Raw genomic sequence first — 14,324 nt, 5'->3', positions numbered from 1 at the left:
CATTTTTTAAAAGGTTGTGTTAAACTGGATGAAGATATGGATGCTTTTATTTTGAACGTAACTAAATAACGCCACCAGGTGAAGCTCAACCCTCTTGTTGACCCAGCCCCGTCCAAACATAGACATGGCTCATTAGAAACCTTTATTCAATAAAATTCTGTCAGAAAATTAAAACATTAGTGTAATTACATCACTGGTGTTAGCTGTCTATCATCCATCGTCTAAGTTGACAACTTCAGAATGTCATTGGACCCGAAACACAATTGGATGTAGACTACGTTCAGTGTTGACGACATAGAACCATTTAGAACCCTGTGGCCACTTTTGTCCACATGGACTATTTGTTGAGGTGTTTAAGACTTGTTGTTAGCTTAGCATTAGCAGCATCATAATGGCATTCTGTCTGGCCCAAATCAACCAACATGGACCTACTGCTAACAAAATGAGCTAGCAGTTAGCATGCTACATTATAAAAGTGACTCAGCGCAGGTGACTGTTTGTGACTCAGATCAAACATGGTCCAATCTTCAGTTCATTTTATGGGCCCCAACCAACAAGGCATCAGAGGTCCTACAGTTCCTCTGCTGAGGTCATGTGACCACCAGCCCAGTGCAAACGTCACACGTTTATGACGGCGTCGTCATCTTCGTCCTGGACATCACCAACCATCATATCCGGGGACCCTACGTGCTCCCCTTCATCGGAGGCTGAGGGTCCGATAATGTATCTGTAGTCTCCCCCAATAGCTAATGCGACACCTGAGCCGACCATGAGCCAGTCCTTCTCCTCTTCCTCCTCCGTGCGCAGCCAGGGGGCGCCCCGACAGCCACCCACTGCCATGCACGTCTGCCCGCCTCCCTCCAGGTTGACATAATGTAAGGTGTCCTTCGGGGGAGGGGCAGGAGACATGCTGACCCACAGCGCCTCCAGCTGGTTGAGGAGGTGTTGGAAACTGGGACGACATTTCGGGACGGGACTCCAGCAGCTGTGCATGATGTCGTAACTGAAACATTGTGAACCACTGTTAGAACGCACACTTTTAACGATAACATTGAAGCATCACACACTCGGCACCATCACAACACTGAAGCTCCACAAACTCGTCACCATGACAACATTGAAGCTATACTGACAAACTCGTCACCATGATGACACCGAAGCTTATCTAACACACTGGTCACTATGACGACACTAAAGCTTCAATCAAAGACTCATTACCATGAAAACACTATAGCTTCAATGACACACTCATCAAAAAGTTGACACTGAAGCTTCACTAACAAATTTGTCACCATGACAACACTGAAGCTTCACTCACACACTCGTCACCATGTTGACGCTGAAGCTACAATAACATACTCGTCACCATGACGACACTGACGCTTCACTCACACACTCGTCACCATGTTGACGCTGAAGCTTCAATAACATACTCGTCACCATGACGACACTGAAGCTACACTCACACACTCGTCACCATGAAAACACAAGCTTCACTTAGACACTTGTCATTATGACGTCACTGATCACAGCTTCACTCACACATGACAACACTAAAGCTTCACTGACACACTTGTAAGCGTGATAACGGTGAAGCTTCACTGACACACTTGTAAGCGTGATAACGGTGAAGCTTCACTGACACGCTTGTAAGTGTGATAACGGTGAAGCTTCACTGACACACTTGTAAGTGTGATAACAGTGAAGCTTCACTGACACACTTGTAAGCGTGATAACGGTGAAGCTTCACTGACACACTTGTAAGCGTGATAACAGTGAAGCTTCACTGACACACTTGTAAGCGTGATAACGGTGAAGCTTCACTGACACACTTGTAAGCGGGATAACGGTGAAGCTTCACTGACACACTTGTAAGCGTGATAACGGTGAAGCTTCACTGACACACTTGTAAGCGTGATAACGGTGAAGCTTCACTGACACACTTGTAAGCGTGATAACGGTGAAGCTTCACTGACACACTTGTAAGCGTGATAACAGTGAAGCTTCACTGACACACTTGTAAGCGTGATAACGGTGAAGCTTCACTGACACGCTTGTAAGTGTGATAACGGTGAAGCTTCACTGACACACTTGTAAGTGTGATAACAGTGAAGCTTCACTGACACACTTGTAAGTGTGATAACGTTGAAGCTTTACTAACGGTGAAGCTTCACCGTTATCACGCTGACACACATCACCATGACGATACAAAAAATTCAGTAACACATCACCATGCCATCTATAAAGTTTTACTCACACATTTGTCACTATGAGGACACTACTGCTTTACATACACACTTTGTCACCATAGCCACACTAAAGCTTCACTCACACTTGTCACAGACAGAACTCACATGTCTTCCCGACAGTCTGCAGGTTTCTTCAGTCTCTCTCCTTTGATCAGATACTCGTAGACCTCTGAGTTCTCCACGCCAGGGTAAGGGGTCTGACCTCGGGTCATCACCTCCCACATGGTCACTCCAAACGCCCACTGAATCAGAGTTTAGCTGAACATCAGGAATCATCACGAGACTGTTTAACGTGATAGTGTATGAGAGGGTGTGTACCACGTCACTCTGTGTTGTGTACACATTGTCGGCCAGGCTCTCCAGAGCGATCCACTTGACAGGCAGTTTGGAGACGGAACCTTGTCGGTAGTAGTCTCCACTGTAGATCTTCTTAGAAAGTCCAAAGTCTGCAACACACACCGTCATGTTCTCATCCAGCCTGAAACACACAACACAAACAGGGTCAGGGGTCAGTGGGTCAAGACCAAAGACCTTAGGGACTGACATGCAGTTTCGAGCAGCCAGGTCTCTGTGGATGATGCTGCGGCTGCTCAGATACTCCATCCCTCGAGCCACATCCAGCATGAACTGGACCAGCGTCTGCAGTGGCAAGTCCTGCAAAACACACACCGGCGTCACCCCGGTGGGCTTCATTGGGTCGTGGTCATGTGACCTACAAATGGCTGCTCTCCGAGTCGCGACAGCAGCAGGAAGGTGTGCAGGTCTCCGTGCTTCATGAACGGCAGCACCACCATGGGGATAGGAAGACGCTGACCGGGCCGACGGTGCAGACTCACTCCTGCGGAGCGGAAATCTTTGTTAGTGGCGTGGCCACACAAGGAAGCACCGGACAAAATTGTACCGATCAGCTGGATGACATTGGGGTGGTCGAAGTCCTTCATGTAGGCGGCTTCTTTCAGACACTGCTCGATGTCGTCCGAGGACGTGACATCCGCTGCGAGGTGCATCATGGGAAATTCATCAACAAGTTCTGACATGGGAAGTCATTCTCGCTTACATTTCAGAACTTTGACCGCCACCTTCTGGACCGACGAGTCCTCCGACTTCAGCAGCGCCTCTCGCACCGAGCCGAACTCCCCTGTACACACACAGTAGTGTCAATTCTCGATCCTCAGAGATGCCGAGTCAGCAGTTATGGCAAAACAATCTAGTTTGAGACACCTGGTCTAGAGGTCAAAGGTCGGAAGAGTCTTACCTTTTCCCAGCATGTGGCCAAGTGACAGCAGCCGCTCCGGTATCAGGACGTCCTGCAGCTTGTTCTTCAACTGATCACTGATCCCCAAACTGTCCACTGGAAAGAGACACATCCATTTATTCATGTAATAGGATGGTCACATGGTTCACATGTTATCTCTAATTTCTCCCACCATGAATATAGAATAAATGGTGGACCTGAGAGACTCGAAAGAAGCTCAGTCAGCCAACAAAGACCTGGAGTGATCCTTCTGTTGTCATAGAACGTCAGCAGGTTTTGACTGTCTCCAGCACAAAGAGACGCTTTATGATCATTGACGCGACGGCGGAGACGATCAAACACAAGACGTGGTGACTGTGGTTTCCTCTTTACGCGCCACCACAAACACTTATGTGTTGACACAACTACTGTAGGTGACACTGCAGATGCCTGGAGGCCTTTACCAGGCACGACAGGTGTGATCGTTGTGTTTCCTGTAAACTGCGAAGCAGGTCAGTCGCCTCCACTTTGCAGAGTCAGAAGTCTTCAGAGACACATCAGTATAGGAGTTTATCGGATGTTTTTAAATTCATTCTTTCAATAAACCATTCTTTGAGTAAAACTATTAAGTAAAAAAATGACTCAACCTTTCAATTTAGAAATTATTGAATTAAATAAAATAAATAAATAGGATTCATTATTTTCATTTTATATGAAATATTACGTAATGACAAAATAAAACATTTAATTTAAAAAATGTGAAGTTTCAACATATCACATAAATATATTTAATCATTCAATATATTTATATGGCACTAATATACTTCCATACGTTGGTGCTATTGATGTGCAGGGGTCACAGCAACAATCATTGGACAAGCTAGCTAGGACGCTAACATTGAAGGTAATCGTGCACAGGTATGCCAAAAACAATACCAGAAACAAGACCGTTATATATATAAGATATATATAAATATGAGCGAGTGTATAGGTGATATTTCTTTTATGTTATGAGGGCCACATAAATGCAGTCAAAGGGTCCAATTTCCCCAGGTCAGGACTAGCCTCTGAACTCACGTCGGGACTCTGGAGTTTCAGTTCCGGCGGTCCTGTTGAAGGAGCGAGCGGCAGTGAAGGAAACCAGACTGTCCGGACCTGCAGGGCTGAAGGCAGTTCTGTGGACAAAGACTTGGTCAGACCGAGACACCTAGGTCCTGTTAACTTTTTATCTTTACCCAAACTGTGTTTCTTTCCCACGTTGCCGGGCCATCATGGAGAAGAGCAGGCCAAGCACGATCAGAACCAGCAGCCCGAACAGAACTCCGACCCACATGTGGCTTCGCTGGGCCTGGATTGGTACTGCGAGGGTCAGAGGGGACACTGACGTACTTGTGCACTCAAGTCTGTCCATGTGGTTTTATTATGTACCTGCAGAGGGCAGTACCAGGACCGGGGGGCTCCAGGGCCCGCAACCCACAGACGTGCACGCAGACACCTGCACGGACGAGTTGAAGAAGCGTCCTGCTCCCAGCAGGTGAGCGCCGGCCTCCCTGAACAGCAGCGGCTCCTGAGAACGCATGCGGGTCAGCGAGGAGAGCTAGAGTCTGAACCTGAGAGGACACTCACCTGCTGCTCTCCACCCACGGTCCACTGAAGCTTGTAGGCCAGAAGCTTACCCTGGAGCTCCTCCTCCTTTAGCCCTGCCCACCTCAGGGTCAGCCGCTTCTCTGTCAGGTCAAAGGTCAAGTTCCTGGGAGCTGTCGATGGAGCTGTGGAGGAGCTGTGTTTAGTTTGTGTCCATATCTTCAGTGTGTGTGTGTGTGTTTATTTAGTGTACGTTTGTGTATAACTACTGTGTGTGTATGTCTATGTGAATCTTTAGCGTATGTGTATTTTTAGTGTTTATACGTGTGTGTTAATCTTTAGTGTTTGTGTTGTTTTTTGTGTGTATATGTCTGTGTAAATCTTTAGTGTGTGTGTATACTTGTGTGTGAATATTAAGTTTTTGTGTATTTTCTGTGTGCATGTTTGTGTGGGGTGTATGTGTGTATTCAGATCATGAGTGTGTATCTTCAGTGTGTGTTTCTCATGTATCTTCATTTGTGTATCTGCAGTGTGTGTGCATCTTTTAGGTGTGTGAGTACATCTTCAGTGTGTGTGTGTACATCTTCAGTGTGTGCATATTTAGTGAGTGTGTGTGTTTATGTATGTGAATTTTTCGTGTGTATATGTGTGTGTATCTTTAGTGTTTGTGTGTGTGTGTGTGTGTGTATCTTCAGTCTCACCTGCCTCAGGTGTGAGGAAGTGCAGCCAGGCGGAGAAAGGTGAAGCTCCGACATCGTTGACACACGACACTCTGGCGCTGTGGTTGGCGTGACTCCGAAGTCCGGGAAGTACCAGCTGGTGTGGAGGAACCAGAACCTTCTGCTGTGGGAGATCTCTTCTCCAAGGTGCTGCCCTGGAGAGCTGGGAAACAGAAGAGAGTGTGTGACTGTGCTTGTGACGCCATACTTGTGTGTGTTGTGCGTGTGTTACCTGGACAACACAGGCGGACAAATCCGAGTAGCCTGTGAATCCGGGTTTCCACGTCAAAGTGACGTTGTTGTCGACCATCCTCACCTGAAGATCACCTGGCGCTGATGGTAAAACTAAATACATACAAGGGTCAACAAACCCCGCCCACTGACATGTCAATCATCCGCTGCTCTCACCTTTGATGTGGACGGTTCCTGTTCTGGACACTGAGATTCCCCTGGAGTTCTTAGCCTCACAGTGGAACTTTATGCTGCTGTTTACACCTGCACGCACACACACGCGTACACAAACATACACACACACAGATACACAACGTTAAAGTGGTATTGATTGTAATGTCATCTGAGCTGTTGGTCAGAGCTTTTCCCGGAACTCTCTCTCTCCGTCTCTCTCTCACCGTGAACCTGCAGCACTGAAGGGGAGGGTCGTGTGTCCCTCTCCATCACCCCCCCCAGTACCCATAGTAGCTCGACAGGCTCAGGTGGACCCACAGCAGCACAGCTGAGGTTAAAAGGGGCGCCACGAAATGTAGACACGTCCTGCGGCTCCTGGATGAAGTGAGGAATTCCTGCGGGACATCATCATCTTCATCATCATCATCTTCATCATCACCATGAGGCGTTCAGGGTCCTCACCCTCCACTGTGATCCAGGCCTGCTGGGACGAGACCGTACCACCGTTGTGGTCGACCTCACACCAGTACAAGCCGGCGTCCTGCTGCTGGACAGACTTCACGCTGGCGACAAAAAGAGGTGGCGTCAAGCAAGCATGTGACGTCACCCAGAAGAAGGGGGGGAGAGGGGCACACCTGTGGTAGGTCTCCACGTGATGCTCGCCCAGGATGATGAACATCTGGTCCGTGCTGTACAGCCTCTCTCCATCCTTCATCCAAAAAATGTCCGGGTCCAGCAGACCCTCCACAGCACAGGCCAGCTTGACCGCCTTGCCCTGAGATACCGTCTGGTTGGAGGGGTGTTTGGTGAAGGAGACGCCTGCGGTGGGACACACGACATGACTGAAGTGAAGGACATTGGATGGAAAAAAAAACAATTGAAATAAGGTTTTGCTGCAGTGACATAATAACGCTGCATCCTGATGACGTCACTGGTGAGGGCGGGGCCGCTTCCGGGAACAACGGATCGTGATCGATTACTTACTGGGAGAATCAGATCGGGTAACCCCGAACATAACGATTTTTTCCCGTGTTTCGAACCGCTTTTGCAGGATGTGTTATGCGCCGAATTGAAGTTTAGCACGCATAAAGTGAGTTTAGACGATGTTAGAAAAATGTCATACAGTTGCAACATGTTTATCTGTTGAGTTAAACCTGAGTGTGAGACATTTTGAATGAAGTTTCGGGGCAGCTTTTAAAGCGCCAGTAAGTTATTGAGTTTTTCATGAAAACCAGTGAAACGAACAAGAGTTATTTGTGGTGATGATTCAAATGCATCGAATATGTTCGCCGATTGAAATATTCTAGAACTTGGCTGGTGAAACGGAAAACACGAACAGGCACCTGCTGTTTCTTCCTCAACACACGGAACTTCTATTCAATAACAACACATTTAAGAGAATTTGCCTCTTACGTTCCTCTGTGTTCAATGTGAACGTCCATGCTTACACCTGCAGGTCGACCAGAACCTTCTAGTCAATTCGGCATTTTTACAAGTAATATTTTCACTCCGATTTGGTTGTTTTCCGAATGAAATGCCAACAGTCAATGTTTAGAAGCAACACTTGATTTATGTTTCGCAGTCAGACCAGTTTTCCCACTCAAACAGTTTTATTTGATCCAGGACTTGAAATGTTCGACAGAACTCGTAAAAAAAAAACAGTAGTTTTATCACTTCCAGGTAGGAGTGTAAAATCTCAGCTCCTCAGTCAGAGGACTTGAACTCACCATTTCCACTTGACCCGTCCGGAGTCAGCCACAGTACCAAGATCCACAGAAACGCCTCCATTTTAACATTATCTCCTGCTCGGTACCAGTTTCACATGGTCCGGACTGGCTCGGTTGGGTTCGGGTTCACTCGGTCACAGTCTCAGACAACAACAACAAGAAGAAGAAGAAAAAAGAAAAACAGAAATATCGCTGGAGAACCTCGTCTACCGAACCAGAACTCGGAGAACAAACTGCTAGAACGGCTCTAAAGAACCTGGACCTTTTACTTTCCCGCAGAACTTTGATCGAACTGCGGCGTCAACAGAAAAGACCTGTGGTACACACGTCGCTAGCGGAAGTGACAGGGCCTTCAAAATAAAACCAAGAGAACTTTTTTTTTTCTCCTTCAATACACCAGTTTAATTGTTAAAACGCTGTTCATTGCCGATTAATTTATTGAAACATCACAGAAAACACATTAAATAATAAAGTGTAATCGACACAAGTAAGAAGCGATGTTTTGAATCTCTTCAACAAAGTGAAATACAGAACCGGAAATGATAATTGAATATGGTGGACTTGACTGTTGTTTTCTCCCGAAGGAATGTGGAGGGTGGGGGGGGACCTTCAGCTACACAAAGACCACCGGCAGTGGTGACGTCGGGCAGCGATTATAAAGTATCACAAGTGTGTTTGTGTCTCACGGGATGGAGGCGTCGTTCTCTATCTGTAGTGTGGTAGAAGTCTACCTGCGTGAACGGTCATGTGACTCCTGAACCGGTACAATCGGAAGAGTTTATTGATAAGACGTGCAGCGAGGAGTCCGCGGTGGCGAGCGAGCAGAGTAACCGTGTTAGTTAAGACCATCCATCATCTTCTACACAGGCGGCGTGACGTCCGAGTGGCTCCGACCGCAGCGCGTCACTTCTATGTTAGCAGCAGGGGAAGAAGCCGTGGGTGTGGGCGCAGTCATGTGACTATTATGGGGATTTCGGACCAGAAGTGGGGTCATGAGAACTTCTTCTTGTTGGCGGTGAAGCGCTCCTGGTACTGTTGACACACAGGTCACATGGTCATCTGAAGAGCAGGAGCTGGTTCTGGTCTGCCTCACCTGTTCGTAGCCCTCCACGTCCCTCAGATTCTTCACCTCGAACAGGTTCCCCTCCACGGAGAAGAGCGACACCTGAGACTGGCCAAGGATTGATGCCGGGATGGATGACAGCTCCAGACAGTTCTCCTCCACTCGCAGGACCTTCAGACGAGGACAGCGGGACACTTCGGCTGACAGAACCGAGATCTGGGCCAGGAAGACGAGAACGTAAGATTTTTAGAGGACTCACGCAGTCCCGATCCAGGTCCTACCTGGTTCTGGTTAAGGTTGATCTCGATGGCCTGCAGCTCCAACACCTCAGGAGGGACACTCCGGATCTGGTTCCGGGAGAGATCCAGCAGGTCTAGGTGCCTCAGGGACCCAAGTCCAGAGGGAAACACTGTGAACTGGTTTGCGGATAGGCAGAGTGTCCGCAGGGCCTTGAGCTGACCCATGGTGGAGGGAAGCTGCTGGATCCGGTTCCCGCTCACACTCAGAACCTCCAACTTCTTCAGCTTGCTGATCTCAGCGGGAAGTGAGGCTGAGGAGAGAGAAAGACCTTGAGGAGCTGGACTTCCTTGGAACTTGACTGATTCCAAGATTCCACACTGCAGCCTGAAAACCACTGAAACTGATAGGTCACCAAAAATTCAAAATTTCACTCATTTTCTACTCACCCTCATGTCGACTAAGGGTTGAGATTTTAAGAGTAATCTGTTCCTTTTTAAAGTTTAAATTAACATCTATTTTAATGTAGTGTCTGGCGCTTAGGTGTCATTGTCTATATCTTTTTCCAAAATGATGCACTGAAAAATATCCAAATACCTCTATACTGCTCATCTGTAACGTCCATCTTGTATTAAAAGCCTCAACATTACGAATTGTTCCGCAAAAAATGAAATAAGTCTATACATTTTGGAATTGTTTGTAGTAGAAGCTCTAAGTGCCTAAGCTCCAGCTACAAGTTTATTGTTATTCCTACAGATTTCAATTGTCAAGATATACGATAACCTGGTATCTTGTTAAGACCAGCTTAAGATATTGACTTGTTTAATGTCTTCTGAACATTTCCTCATGTCGCGGCTTTAATACAAGATGGACTTTACAGACGAGCACGACGGAGAGGTACAGTATGTCTGTCATTTTGGACCAAGATAAAGACGAAGACAACTGAGCGCTAGTCGCTGCATTAGCATGGACATGCAGTTTTCCCTATAACTCGAAAAAGGAACAGATTACTCTTAAAATAGTCCCATCCTTTAGTCGGTTTGTATAGAAACAAAGTTTTAACTATCACTTTAAACACGGAACCTGCTACTCCGACACCTAGAGCTAGGTACCAAACTTTGGTTCTTCCATGGCACCTGCCAAAATGCATCCGTAGTTTCAAACCAGGCTTAGACTTACGGTGCCAAGTTTAGGTACCCAGAGGTTAATCACATCATATAGACTTGATAATGCTACAACATGCTAATGTTAAATGATTACCACGTGCAAGTCTATGACTTGTTTTATTCTGCCTTGTTCGCCAAAATGAACGAGTCCTTTTTGTAGTCATGTTTTATGACAATAACTTTAGTTATTTAGTTTAGTTTAGCCAGTTAACATCTTAATTTAATCATTTTTGCAGCTCACCTATAGCATTTAGATTAAAAAGATAACTTAAAATGAGAATGAAATGTTTTTAACAATTTTTTGCTCTTAAGCTAAGAAAAAAGGATTTGATCTATGTTTAATGTCATTTACTATTTGTTAGAATTAATTTATTCAATTTCCGTACATATTTCCATACAACTAATCTTATAAAATTGGAATGGTAAAAAGTATCGGTATTGATGTGAAGGTATCGGTATAAAAACTTTTCGAATGATACCCAGCCCTACCTCTACCTGATTGATCCAAAACAACACAGCTATCTATACACATCATCATCATCATCATCATCATCATGCGGACCCCTGATATAAAACAGGGGCCTCCAAATGCAGTGAGTTAGCTCCGGTGGATCAGTTTGTGTCTATTGTTAAATCGAGCCAGGGAAACTTACAGAGTCTGTTGGAGTTTAACGTCAAGCTCTTGAGCTGCAGGAAGTTTCCTACGTTCGCAGGAAGTACTTCGATCTTGTTCCCAGAGAGGTCGACAGTCCGGAGGTTGGCGGTTAGACGTTGAAGCTCCTCTGGAAACTGAGAGACAGGATGTGGCGATGTGATAACTTTATCAACTGAGGAGCAATCGTAAACAAACACACACACACACACACACACTCACCTCCAGAAGACCCTTCGCCGTCAGCTGGAACACTCCGGTCTTCTGGGAAGTTTCCAGGTGAGACTTTAGGGCGCTGTTCCCCATCTGGACCACTGACCAGGTCTCACTTCAAAGCAGCTTCACATCAAGAAGCTGCAGAAACACAACAGCCTCTTATCAAACTTGCTGATCGTCTCAAACTCCAGCAAACAGGAACCACAAACTGATCTAAGGTGTTTCTTAGATGCATGAGTTGACGTTCGGTGATGTTACAGAACACCTACAGCCAGCAGGGGGAGCAAAACGAGTACAGAGTCTTCCACATGAGTAGAAGAAGAACCAAAACAACAAACCGATACTTCACGATGTATTGTTGCTTTTGACGCCTCGTCAACACTTGAGAATTACGGCCGAGTTCTTCCGACATGAGAGTCTTAACTCGGCTAATCCTTCGCGTAAGTTAGATTCTGATCTACCAGCAGCAGTGTCAACTGGACGATTGGAGCCGTTATGCGGTTCACTCACCGGGCTCCTACGCAGAGAAGCGACGACTTTGAACAGAAAAGCCGTCGATTGTACGAAGATTGGACCGAACCCGCCCGAGTGACTGACAACACGAACCGCATCTGTGAGACCCAATCGCGGTGTCGGCCCCGCGCATGCGCATTGGAAAGTGATTAAGTTGTTGCGTTCAATAACATCAAACTTAAATCAACTGCGATGATTTACCGTTGAATATTTTTAATATTAGTTGTATATTGATAATATATTGTTTTTAATTTAAGATTTACTCGGCATTCTAATATGCAGTAGTTTGGATTTAGTTCCAGTGGGGGCGCTCAAGGTTCTCCAAGGTCTCAGAATTGTGACGAAGAAGAAACGAATCATCTGGCGGGTCCAGAGACGAAGGTACGAGTTGATGTTGTTGTTAAATCAACTCGATCTCGCTGTTTACAGGATGTTTTCACGGATAAGCAACAATAGTGTGGTGTTTCTCCTGAAGTAACTGTTTTTTTCAGCATAATCTTTATGTATTTCGTCGCTGGTCTTCTTTTGTTTTGTTTACTTTTGTTGCAGTTCTTTGCTTTAGCCTATCCATTTGCAACCAGGAACGTGAATAGTTTTATACACTGTTTTAAACCTTGAATTAAATATCCTCCATTTTAAACTAGTATATTAACTACTGGTTTGTAGTTTTCCCTTTAGGAAACTTTAACTTTTTTATTTTTCTGTGTCTTTGAGTGCTGCAAAAAGGAGCAAAAAAAAGCCTTAAATTGAAATTATTTATTACTATTTTTATAGATCTGTCTCCGCTACCAATTATTTAACCAATAATTATATGAGAAATAAGAGAAAAGATGTGCGATCTGCTAAACAGAACTGAAGGGAAACTGTTATAAACAAGATTGTCTTCCAGATGGAACACTGTGATGTTCGTCCGTTCACTATTACTCCTGCTGCAGCTCTGATATCCAGATGTGTGTCCGTTGGACTTATAACTCAGGTCTGATCTCACTCTCTCTCACACACACACACACACACGATCATCAATAACTGTCTCCCTCTTTCAGGAGGAAGTGAACTCCTGCGGGCAGCAACCGGTTTTCTCCTCTCGGTTTTACCAGGTGGAGCAGGAAATCGAGATGCAGAAGGAGCTGGACGAGGTTCTGGTGAATGGTTCTGGTGTCAGTGGGCGTCTTATTAACTTAACTGGCCTTATTTCAGCTGCGTCTGGAGTTGGAGCTCCTGCAACTGGAGAGGAGGAGCGCTGATGTCACTCACCCGTACTTCCTGACCCGGAGGTTCGAGATGTTGCAGCGGTTCTCTACTCACCTGCAGGACGTGCTGAAGGAGAAGAACCAGCTAATGCAGAGACTGATGAGGCAGCCGACCAGCCTGCCAGTCCATGCTGACCTGCACAGGTATGCTGGGGCGAACCCTGGACTCGACAAGTGAGGTTCTGACTCTGTTTATGTGGATCCAGGATTGTGGTGGACACTGTCAAGATAATGATGGATTTCATCGAGCGTCTACGGGAGAAGCTGGATGTTGTCCGTACCCGTCCTGCTGCCACTGAGAGCTTGACCCAGCTGGTGAGTCACATGCCCTCACTGCGTCACTCCCACCCTCTCATACCTCTCTTCTAGTCCTACAACATTGCCCGGGCCCTGGACCAGGTCCACCAGCTGCAAACCGTGTCCGCTCAGATTTTCCAGCGGAAGGAAGTGGGAAGTAGCCTCCTGAGTGACAGCTCTTCCAGATGACCTCCAGCTTTTATATGAATAAAGATGTTTAAAGTACAGTGATCTCTGACAATTGATCAAAGCGTTGGTGAACAGAATCACAACACCACTATTCCACTAGGGGGCGTTACAGTTTAACACATTAAATATCGACTAATCTCTGCTGACTACGGGCGACATCTTGCGGTCAATAACAGCTCTGCTACTCAAATTTAAAAATATAAATAATATTTAACATGTGTATATATAACAATATGACAAAATACATGATTTGGTTATATTATGTTTGTTGATGAGTTCTTGAAAATGTTTTGACTGCTCATGTGACGAATATTAAATATGTTTTGCGCCAAAAAATGTTGGTTTCATTGATTAAAAAAAGGAAGTGTAATTTAAAATGTGTGTTGATTCTCGAGTAGTTTTATATTGACCTTTAAAGTATATATTTTATTGAATATTGTTTTGATTGTTTAAGCGTTTTGTGACCCTGGTCTGGAAATAAATAAAAATTACTTACTTACTTATTCTAAAATAATCCCATTCATGGTAGAGCAAAGACTCAAAGTTGATCAAAACATTAAACTGTCATTTTGATAACTTTTTCAGTACTTTTAGACTGTCTCATTAACCGAAGAGCTTTTTCTCGTGAAGGCTCTCATTCATCCAGTTCATGTTTATCCAAATGGTTCATGTCAGTTCCAGGGAGACGTTTCGCTTCTCACCTGAGAGTTTTTTTTTCCAATTCCATTAAGAGCATTTTCTTTTTCTCTAGAGCCATTCCTGACTGAACACCTGACGTCATTCACGCAGCGTGACAGCCGAGTCTTCTGTCAGAAACCCGCTG

The 14,324-nt window shown here is 45.6% G+C and overlaps 3 protein-coding genes across 3 annotated transcripts; 1 reads left to right on the top strand and 2 right to left on the bottom strand.

Annotated features, from left to right (window-relative positions):
- Positions 1-129: 129 nt before the first annotated feature.
- tyro3 (TYRO3 protein tyrosine kinase) lies at positions 130-8,205 on the bottom strand. Its single transcript, XM_087779722.1, has 19 exons — positions 7,919-8,205; positions 6,827-7,010; positions 6,654-6,754; positions 6,416-6,586; positions 6,195-6,281; positions 6,019-6,131; positions 5,769-5,949; positions 5,110-5,252; positions 4,912-5,050; positions 4,719-4,842; positions 4,561-4,658; positions 3,505-3,600; positions 3,307-3,387; positions 3,151-3,243; positions 2,966-3,087; positions 2,794-2,903; positions 2,568-2,727; positions 2,355-2,491; positions 130-1,003 (listed from the first exon to the last, which is right to left on the bottom strand). The coding sequence occupies exons 1-19, from the start codon at positions 7,977-7,979 to the stop codon at positions 619-621; spliced, it is 2,586 nt and encodes an 861-aa protein (XP_087635848.1). The 5' UTR covers positions 7,980-8,205; the 3' UTR covers positions 130-618.
- An 86-nt stretch (positions 8,206-8,291) lies between these two features.
- On the bottom strand, positions 8,292-11,883 carry lrrc57 (leucine rich repeat containing 57). Its single transcript, XM_087779723.1, has 6 exons — positions 11,763-11,883; positions 11,259-11,390; positions 11,038-11,173; positions 9,263-9,531; positions 9,012-9,197; positions 8,292-8,950 (listed from the first exon to the last, which is right to left on the bottom strand). The coding sequence occupies exons 2-6, from the start codon at positions 11,340-11,342 to the stop codon at positions 8,909-8,911; spliced, it is 717 nt and encodes a 238-aa protein (XP_087635849.1). The 5' UTR covers positions 11,343-11,390; positions 11,763-11,883; the 3' UTR covers positions 8,292-8,908.
- haus2 (HAUS augmin like complex subunit 2) lies at positions 11,424-13,537 on the top strand. Its single transcript, XM_087779724.1, has 7 exons — positions 11,424-11,692; positions 12,023-12,146; positions 12,655-12,741; positions 12,809-12,901; positions 12,963-13,159; positions 13,222-13,330; positions 13,385-13,537. The coding sequence occupies exons 3-7, from the start codon at positions 12,655-12,657 to the stop codon at positions 13,499-13,501; spliced, it is 603 nt and encodes a 200-aa protein (XP_087635850.1). The 5' UTR covers positions 11,424-11,692; positions 12,023-12,146; the 3' UTR covers positions 13,502-13,537.
- The last annotated feature ends 787 nt before the right edge of the window (positions 13,538-14,324 follow it).

This window comes from Callionymus lyra, chromosome 18 (assembly GCF_982586985.1).
Source record: "Callionymus lyra chromosome 18, fCalLyr1.hap1.1, whole genome shotgun sequence".
Classification (NCBI taxonomy): Eukaryota; Metazoa; Chordata; class Actinopteri; order Syngnathiformes; family Callionymidae; genus Callionymus; species Callionymus lyra.
The sequence above is the reverse complement of the archived record's forward strand: the minus strand, read 5'-3'. Positions and strand labels throughout refer to the sequence as shown.